The sequence below is a fragment of the Mya arenaria genome, chromosome 8, assembly GCF_026914265.1.
Source record: "Mya arenaria isolate MELC-2E11 chromosome 8, ASM2691426v1".
Classification (NCBI taxonomy): Eukaryota; Metazoa; Mollusca; class Bivalvia; order Myida; family Myidae; genus Mya; species Mya arenaria.
In genome coordinates this window covers 52,927,756-52,938,631 of record NC_069129.1, presented here as the reverse complement: position 1 = coordinate 52,938,631, position 10,876 = coordinate 52,927,756, and the positions used below count along the sequence as shown (strand labels likewise).

The 10,876-nt window shown below is 33.6% G+C and overlaps 1 protein-coding gene across 1 annotated transcript; it reads left to right on the top strand.

Annotated features, from left to right (window-relative positions):
• Window positions 1–2,007: 2,007 nt before the first annotated feature.
• LOC128244352 (type I iodothyronine deiodinase-like) lies at window positions 2,008–2,388 on the top strand. Its single transcript, XM_052962366.1, has one exon. It carries the CDS (start codon window positions 2,008–2,010, stop codon window positions 2,386–2,388), a length of 381 nt encoding a protein of 126 aa, XP_052818326.1.
• The last annotated feature ends 8,488 nt before the right edge of the window (window positions 2,389–10,876 follow it).

The window sequence follows — 10,876 nt, the reverse complement described above, 5'->3', positions numbered from 1 at the left end:
CTTTACATTAAAATCGGGTCAAATGTGACAATCGACTGTTTTGATTTATCAAATGAAATTAGCTTTTTGTGATGCTCTTAATTCAAATGTACGGTCACAACAGTACTATTTACACCATACATGTATGTTGGACGGGTCAAAAAACAATTATACAAACATTATTAAATACGTTTAAGCAGCATAGTTGACAACGGGTTTTGACAAACAACGTGTACTATTCAGTCTTATTTCCAGATAGAATCAAAACGTTTTCGACTTTACCTCTTATATGAATCAAGTGTAGAATATCATGGTAATTCAGACCAAATACACGTATGAGTGGCACAGGAAAGCATATGCCATACTTTAACACCGACAATACACTGCAAAATGCATTCTTATCGATAAGGGATATATAGTTTATTTCATTATGAATGCTCCCATTATAGACCATAGTATATATTTGAACACACTGCGGTGTACAGCCCCGATTCGGGTTGCACTCGCGTAGTGTTCTCATTTTTGTTCCATTTTTTGACCCTTCAAACTTTAAACTTCTCTAATATCTTTATAATAAAGCTCTGCCTTGCGTGTCCGCTATCTAAATAAGTTAGCTGAAATTACGTAGACTAGGTATTTCACTAATATTTGCAACTACATCTCTAATCTATATTATGTTTATATTTAAGCAAGATATGTTTTTCTACTATTTACAAGGTCCTTATTTTTAATGTCTGATTTATTCTTCAGACCAAATACATTTAAAAGAGGCACAAGGAAGTACATGCTGTATTTGTTTTCAAATAATCTGGAGGTTATGTTTCAAACGAAACATTTTAACACAGAAAATCAACCACAAAATGTATTCTTTTCGAAAACCTATATGGGATATATGTTTCATTTCACTACGAATGCTCCTAATCTAGATCAAAGTCTATATTTGAATACACTGTGATGTTTAACCCCAATTCGAATTGCATTCACGTAGTGTTCTCATTTTTGTTCCAATTTTTGACTCTTCAAATTTTAACTTCTTCCAATATCTTTATAATAAAACTCTGCCTTGCGTGGTCACTATCTAAATAATAAAGCTGATATTACGTAGACTAGGTATTGCACTAATATTTGCAACTGCATCTCTGATCCATATTATGTTTATATGGAAGCAAGATGTGTTTTTCTACGATTTACAAGGTCCTTTTTTAATGTCTGATTTACTCTTAAGACCAAATACATTTATAACAGGCACAAGAAAGAACCTGCCGTATTTGTTTTCAAAAAGTCTGGAGGTTATGTTTCAAACGAAACATTTCAACACAGAAAATAAACCGCATAATGCATTCATTTCGAAAACCTATAAGGGATATATGTTTCATTTCACTATCTAATCTAAAGTCTATCTTAACACACTGTGTTGTACATCCCCGATTCGAATTGCATTCGCGTAGTGTTCTCATTTTTGTTCCAATTTTTGACTCTTTAAACTTTTCCAATATTTTTATAATAAAGGTCTGCGTTGCATGTCCGCTATCTTGATTAAATTTATACCGATTGGTGATATTTAAAGCAGCCTAAGGTGTAGTAATGTTATATTGAATGAAACGATTTAGATGGCATAATAAATCTACTTCGACAAGTCGCCACATTGCTATCAAAATGTTTTGGATTTTACGGCAGATAAAGATCCTGGTGTTCACACTATTGAATGCAACGGCAATGTTTTGTATGCTGGCTCTTATGGATAATTTAATAATCCCGGTGTGTAAAAGGTTACCAGAGCAGTGGCGACCAAAACGCTTCACTAAGGAAAAACTTAATAAAACATACAAACTTAATGTTTCGTATAAAACATTCATACAGTTGCTACAGGAAATTTACCAAAGACAAACATGTGACATAATAATTGGATGGGCCGCTCCTAACCCAAATATTGTATCGTTTGACAAAACATTACATCATCTATTAGACTTTCAAAACCCAGGACGACTTCTGGTTGTGAATTTTGGAAGCTGCACCTGACCACCATTTATGGCGAAATTGGCTCAGTTTATCAAACTTGTAGACGATTTTGCTCACGAAATAGACTTTGTAACTGTATACATTAAAGAAGCGCATGCGTCAGATGGTTGGAATTTGATAGGAAACAATCACGAGATCAACCAACATGAGACCATTGACGACCGGATAAAAGCGGCTAAGATTCTTTCTGACTCGGGTTTGAAAAGCCCACTCTTTGTGGACACGATGGAAAATGATGCACAAAAAGCATACTTTTCGTTGCCGGAAGCTCTGTATGTTATTGAAGAGGGTAAAGTTGTGTTCCAAGCAGCTGGACCTTACGCGTATGATCCTAGTAAGTTGCGGACCTGGTTAACGGACAAAAGTGGAGAAGTCAACAAAAGCGAATAGTGTTTACCTTCCTCTAAAATTGTTCTAGAATGTAGCGTTTAATATTATTTATAGAATTGACGATGGCATGTACTTTTTTTATTTGAACAGGTATTTACGCATTAATGCTGATGTAACCATTTCATTGTTAGTTTGTCATTGTTTTTGTTATTTTCTCAGTTTTATCTTAAACATTTTTTTCATATGATTGTACTTTCCGATCAACAGTGTATGACCGATTTGACAGAAATTTAAATGTTGAATCATGATGTCTGATCGAAAAATAAAAACATATGGGAAACAACCCATTTATTGTTCATGCGTTTTTGTGTTTGCATTTATGAATGTCGATTAGTCTTGAAAGCTTATTTCCGTGATTAATGTCCTGTCTTTACGGTACAGTTATGTATCACAAGCACCACAGTGTATATGTACATGTTGACAACATTAATGCAACTGAAAGAAGGAAATACATTGATTCCGAAACAGATTTGGCTCCACTATGGTGTTTTGCTGTCAAAATTATTCGTTCCGAAACACCTTCATAACACCTCTACGCTTTTCCTGTTAGACACTGGTATCTGCAGTATTTACTGCGGTAAACTGTAAAGAAGGGGCATGTTAATATGTTTAATTTTTTTCATTTCGTTTTGGAGATAGTGTAGATCGTTTGAATATTTGGACCCTCTTTGGTATATATAGTTCATAACATATATCATTAAATATTTATCATTGCAAATAGCTAGCTAAAAGAGCCATTAAAAGACAAGATTAAATCAATCAACTCCGAACAAACCTAATTTATGTTTATGTTATATAAGTGGCAAAGCACAAATAATATGCAGACTATAGCATTACGACAAACATTTACAGATAATGGTTAATTAAATGGTTATATATATGTGTATGTGATGTACGTTAAAATGGTTGTGTCAATAGTTTATTGTCGTTTTTTGCCCATGCCTTGTGCCTCGAAACAGATATTATTTTTGAATTTGCGACTGCTGGGCTTTTCCCTGTATTTTTCATTGTATTAATGAATGTTTATTAGGCAAATTGTCCAGGCCAAAACGACACCGAGCGAGGGGAAAAGGCCCATAAGAGACGGTTTTAAAAAAACCCAGTCCATCGATCTAATTTTCAGACAATTTTAATACGAGCATTTATACTAATATTTTATATAATAGCAAATTGGCAGCAGGATTCGAAACCTAGCCGTCCAGTTACAACCGATAATAAACATGTCTGTATGTTATATAAAATAACATTTACACTATAAACTTATTGACAATAGTGCAGCTTATTCAATGGGAGATGTTTAGGTACTTGAGAACATAGCTTTCACGTTTATTATCAGGTAGTGGCATAATGAGAAACGTTCAAGAGGCCTTACTTATTCAACCACATTCATTGGTATTTTCTTTTATAATGAATGTAAACAATTACGATGGTAATAGTAAAGAACGTCGTTGTAATCTCGACAAGTATATTATTCTCCAAAAATCAGCTTTTTGTAACTTTATATTCAATTTAATTTGAAATTCTTTATAAACAATGCGACAACACAACTCAAATAAACCCTGACTCTGGTTCAGTGCATTGAATGTAATAATTCAAAATAATTTGGTACATAACGCTTTAAAGCTAAACTCCTGTGTGATGGATACTTTCACAGGTTATCAGTCATTGCGTGCTAACAAAGAATGTGTGAAACTTCTTATACACCGTTTGGTTCACAGATAAACAGGCCTAATGTTACAAGGAGGTATTTGTGCTGCTTTTTAAAACATATTCCATAATAATCCCTTTTTGTTCATCGTTAAAATGTCACATATATGTGATTGAGAACTCTTTTTGTGGTTTTATTCCAATTAAATGATTCTAAATGCTCGTGATGGCATAGTTCTTGGTCAGTTGCATCACGAAACAAGGAGAAATTTGAAAGGCAATTGTAAATGATAGATTCGACAAAATCAATGAAGTAGACGCTGTTGTATTCAATTATATGATGAGTAAAATCTCAGCAATAAAATGTATGTAGAGTACATGTTTCTTCATACATGTTTCTTCATGTTAGATAATATACATGACTTAGATTAATTATGCATATAAATGTGTAACACAAATTATACATGATGACGTGTTCTTATCAGGGCGTGAGGTACTTATATATTGTATAAGAAGTTATAGTTACATTAACTGCTTTTTTATATCCTCGAGGTGTAAATATGTTTTTCAATTTATTTTCTAATTGCGCATCAAGTTTGTTTCTTTCTAATTTCATTTTTGTACTAGTTTCATCTGAGTTAGATTATAAATACGATTAGCGGCGGCTGCTTAGTTCATCATGTGTGTATAATAGTTTATCGCATTAAATACATCTTAAAATTTAAAAAAAATCTTATTATTTCTTATTAGTTCCTAACCATATGTGTTTTACTTACCTGTCATTAATCTACAATAAAAAGCTCTTGTAAAGCCATTTGGCAAATGGAACTGTCGGTAAAAACCAATTAATAGCGTATGTGTATATGTTACATGATATTCGACACTTAACAAATGTTAACTTGACTTGTGTGTGGCATGTTTGTGTTCTTTGAACGAGTGCGACTTTCGTTTATATTTCAGCATTTACATATGAATATTTCACTACTGGGGTTGTCCCTTTAGGTTTCCTTGCATTATTTTTAAAGCATCGGTGTCTGTCTGTGTCCGATTACATTAGGCTCAACAGCTTCCGATTCTTTCGTTTTCTTCACACGAAAGCCTCGATTTAATTTAAAATTTAAGTATATCTATAATTGAACTTTCGTCATCAACACTCATAGGAATAAGCAAATATATGTTAACGCATGCTTTTAATGCAAGAACAGATGTCGTCCAGAAAAGGGGGGTCCTGAACTGCCGATGCAGAACTCGAACCATATTTCCTACATGTCCATTGATTTCATTAAAAGGTGGGGGCAGAAGTCTGGATACTGTGAATGATCGAAACAAGCAAACGTAAAAAAACAATCATTGAGGCTGCATTTCTAAAATATAGCGGCCGATAAACAAATATGTTGTGAGATACGGTCGGGTTTCCGAAATCGCACTAACCATTGGTTAACCGTCCGCACTGAACGTCCGTAATTATCTGTCTATACATATATCGTTTGCTGGTATGTAAATAAGAAAGGTTAAACTAGGGATTAACTGCATCCAAATCTGGAAGAGAGGGTAACGAGTTAAAGGGAATTATTTTTTAACAACGATGTAACACAAAGAAGCCATAAAACACAGGAAAATAATTTCCATTTTCAAAATGCAAAACCTCTTTCTGAAAGAATCTGAGTTTTGGGCCTCACCGGGAACACATTCTCTTGGCGCCTCATAAAATATTCCAATATCTTCCTCAAGAATTGGCCATTTGCATTGTTAATATGAAATAAAAAGCTGTCTTCACAGTCGAGTTACAATAAAATGGCTTTAATATCTCATACTTTTTGTTTGAAACGGACCGAACAAATGTCTTTAAATTTTAAGATGTTTTCATTTTGACAATTCACATTTGTGTGTTGCAATTCTTTAAAAACATGTTTTCTTTATTTCATTTGGCATGACAAACGTTGCAATATTCTATATCAAATATATTTAGTCATTAAATTATGGACGTAGAGGAGAAAATATTTGTTCCATTATGGCAGTATATGAATGCATGGAATCCATTTAATTGTTTTTTAGTATATACGGTCTATAAATAAAACCTTTCTAACTTGAAGTGTTATTTTAAAAATAACAAAAGTTGAAACCATACACGATATACAGTTTTATTTTTACAAAACGCATTTTTAAATATCAACCATGTTGGCCAACTTTTGCCCGATAAATATTTTTTTATAAAAATAAAAAGTTTACCTTGCCTACCTGACCTGTTTTATAATCCCGTTCCAGGAACCACAACATTTTCTTACCTTTTGGCCTTCAAGAACTTCCTTTTTATTGAATAGCAGACATATGTATAGCCTCAAATAACACACTGTCGGAATCGATATTTATTCAGACAAGCAGTCTGCTCAAGAACGACCTGTTTAGCTTAGAAAGAGTACTAAGGAATTAACACACAATGTTTGTCATGTTTTGGGGAAATTATGAATTGAGTACACATAATCTAGTTTTAAGCTCCAAACCGGTAGCTCAAACATTTGTTAGTAAAGCTACTTTGATGTTTATGTAGTTTTGCTTTTTGAAAAGTTGTATGTCCCTTGTTTAGTTTCAGTTAGACCTGAAACGTGTACTTCTAAACGGGGTATTCGTTTAAGTTTCGACTTCTGGGCTTGTCTCTGTAATGTTCTTGTAATATTAATTTGCACACAGACCTACCAGATAATGTCTGCACTCATTTCAGAACTGATTAGTAATTGTTATCTCCAGAAAGCAACAAAAGAATGAGGACACAAATTGTATGATCTGATTAATGTTGCTTATGACCTAAAGAAGTATCTCCCGGAGCAACGATATTATTATTTGAGCAAGTAAGCTTATAAGAAACGATTTACCTGCTGCATAAATCTAAATAAATAAGTACTGTAGATTTGCATGGTATTTATAAGGTTATTTAATGGAAATACAATTTAATAGTCCGGCAGCCAAATTTGTTATTCAAGTCATACCTTGAATGGCGGAGTATAGCAACTATTGTTGCATTTTTGGGGAGCATAGAACCTATCATAAAATAATCAGATTGATGGCCTCGAGTCACTTTTCGTAAAACCAGTTGTTCAAAACTATTATCTAATAAAAAATTGACTTAAAAGTATGTTTCACTGCTTTGAAACTTGTACAAGACTAAACGTGCATTATTTCTAGATGCAAAAATATAGACCAATACATTCCAATGAAATTCTAATGAAATTTATACAAATTTATTATTCATGCTTTCATGGCTTATCTTTAGTTTGAATAAAAACAAATCATGTTAGAGCTTATTGAAATTACTTGAATTATAAATTTAAGTGACACTCTTATTCAAAATCAATACATGTATACACATGTATAACAAACATCAATTTTGACTGATAAACCTTCAACTATTTACTAAATACTGCTTTTATGGAAAATATTAATTACTGATAACCAGATGGTAACCTCGTATTTAATAGCAGAAAGCGCAAAAATATTAAATGATTGGTGAATGCTAAAAGATTAACTGTGATCTACTATAGTCGTACTAGGTAGCAATACGTGTTTTCTTCACCTTTCTTTCAAATTAGACTCGGTTCCTTTCATAAAAACCATTTCGATATTTATTCATCGTTTTTGGAATATTAAAACAATTTTATTTGGGAGTACGAGTGTTTTGGGAGTACGAGTGCATTGGGAGTACGGGAGTACTGGTGCATTGGAGTACGAGTGTATTGGGAGTACGAGTGCATTGGGAGTACGGGAGTACGAGTGCATTGGGAGTACGAGTGCATTGGGAGTACGGGAGTACGAATGCATCTTTAATAATATAACTCATATGCGGAAGCGGTCAAGATTTATTCAAATACGGTCAAGAATGTGCCCGTGATTTGCAACGTTATACAAGATTTTGTAAATCAAGGACCGATTGTTGCCCCAATAGTGACAGTACCTATGGGCATGACAATGGGCCCTGTTATCCTTAAGTAGTCATAGTTTATCGTGTATTGTCGAGACTGACTGCTACTCTCATCGTCAAATAAATCGTTGCAAACGCAGTGAAAGAATACTTAACTACATATATTGCTGTTATTCACATTCCCGCCTTTGGATACTCGTCAGTAATTCGGGCCATGTTCTTCCTATCGATAAATGCCTAAACTATTGGTCTTCTTCTTGTCTTCTACTCACAAAATCTAAGTAGCTAATTGTGGGCACATACGTTACGAAATGTGCGTGATAGGTGAGGAAAAACTTAAGTCTAAAAATAACTTATTGTTGAACCAAGGGCAATCGAGGCAATATTGGCATAGTGACAGCGATAAGATCCTTAAGTACTCTAGCAAAAATGTGTGCTATTATATTTCATATACGTCACATGGATAACGTGAAAAAACAACGCCATTGTTTTCTTTGAAATAAATACGCGGGGACGGTATTGTACTAATATTCCAGTGAACTAATTGATAACATTTTCTACATTTGCATATAAAAAAGACGTTATAAAAGTGTGGTATGTATATAAAGCTAATATTGTTCATTCATAAAGAAAATAAAGTTATGAATGAAGTTCAGTTGAAAGAAGTCAACAACAGTATCGTATAACGATGATCGGTTAAAGAAAACACGATATGATATTCGAATTGTGCATTGTTATCAGATAAGGAGGTGCGAGTGACAAGACCAATCTAAACTGTTTCTTTGTTAAGCGCCATCTGGCTGGTAAGTTGTTGGTCTTTAGTAAAAAAAACACAGTTTTAAAAAAAATACGAGTTTTTATCGTAATGAAGTATGTTTTAACCATATACAAGTTTAACTTTAAATTCGTTAAACTTTATAAATCTACAAAAGTATATTTACGTATGCTTTCCTTGTTTTTCTTTGTATTTATGAAAAAAGTATTACCTAAGGACACTTTGGCTATTTCTTCCTGGCATTGTCTTGTTTTTCTTCCAGTATTCTAGGTAGGTTTTGTTTTGAAATTGGTATAAAATCAATTTGGTATGATCTAATGGACAAGCGGCTTTAATGTTCAGCTCAATGGTTTCTCAAATAAACCTCAGTATGAATTCATTAATCGATGCGTAAATATTGCCGTGATGTTTAAGACAACATATCATTATAGCCTTGACACTATGTCAAACCAGCTTTTATTTGTTAACAGAAAATTGACTTAATCATCTCGCTGATCAGTGAACTAACACTGATTGACATTAATGAACTATATAAGCTCAATTGATTAGTAAATCCAGATCAACAATATAGTTGATCGATTAACCTTCATGCTATCTTGCCATCTAATCATTTCCCATTTTTCCAGAGAGGAGTTTTGTATTCATCCAATAACATCAAATTATCAAAACGATGTCCTGCACATTTCTCATGTGCATCGGTTTTAAGCTTTCCTGCACAACGGCTTGAAGCTGATACATCTATATATATCCTCGTAATATGCACTGTTATAACAAAGTCAATCAAGTTGTTTTTCATGTATAGCCGTGATAATGCGACCATAAAAACGTCCTCTCTACAAATGGTATGTCGTTTAGACAATATAATGATAAAACAATGAAAAATACAGAGACAAACCAAGTACTCTAATATTTAACTAAGATCATGTTTAAAGGCACAATGATCAGGAACACAAGAAATGCATTACAATACACGACAACAAACATTACACATCTATATTAAGTAATGCATAAATGAAAGAAAACTCTCTTTTATCTAAAAAGCAGCAACACGTTCTGTTAAATTTATCACAAAACCATGCGTATACAGATGTATATGCCTTAAAAACATTATTATTGTAAAGCCAAAGGTATTCATGAATGTTTTCATGAATTTGTATGTTCTATTTCTTGTACACACAGCATTACACTTAGGAATGTGAGGCTGTGTGCGTAAACACTGATTAAACCGCTAATAAACTAACGAGTTCACTGACCGTGCCATGACCATTTTTAACGTGAAGGTTTGACGCGTCACCTTAATGCAAAAACTCCATAACTGCTTATATCGTTATATGGTGTTTTTAGGTAGTGTACTAGGGTGACGATTACTAATGTCTAGCATTCGTATGTGTGTGTGTTTGCCTGAGTGCCTCTCAATCATTGTCTTTAAAGTTTTAAAAGTACAATGTAAGTTGTTTTAATGCTTGTCCTTGTATTAATATAATATAAGGGGAGACATTATAATGGCCACCATGAACTGCGAGATTGGGGACATTCTAATTACCCTTCCCTTCTTGGAGAGTGGCGTGGAAATTTCCTCTTGCTGTACGCTTTCTTCGGCTGTAGCCATGTATTATTGATTATTTGAATTAAATTGAGTTGAATTACATGCATACTCGAATGTTAATAACACTTGCATATACTTTCCTAGATCCTCTAGGCTGGTAAAATGAGATGAAATCACAGTTCTTACAGGAACGCTGCTTGCCATTTCAGCATCACTCAAATATGTTTTCCCCGCATGGTCCTCTTTGCACTGGAACTGTCTGATTTTTAATTTTTTATGCGAAAAACTACAGAAACAAGCTCAGTTACAAAAAATTTAAACATAAACCCGGTTTAATGGCTCTGGGAAAACGCCAAAGACATGAAACATAAAATCACAAACAAGAAACATGGAAGAACAGCACAAAACTCCACAAGCAGCACAGTGCATACATACTATATATAAAAAACTAGGTGTGTTAATCAAGGATTGTTAGGTACCGCCTTGGAACGGTCAGTAGAATGGAAATTTACGGGGGGGGGGGGGGTTAAACCAGATTAAGTGCACAAACCTCACCCTTATCCCAACAATCCTAAATAAAGATAAAACGCAAAAGGCAAATCTTATC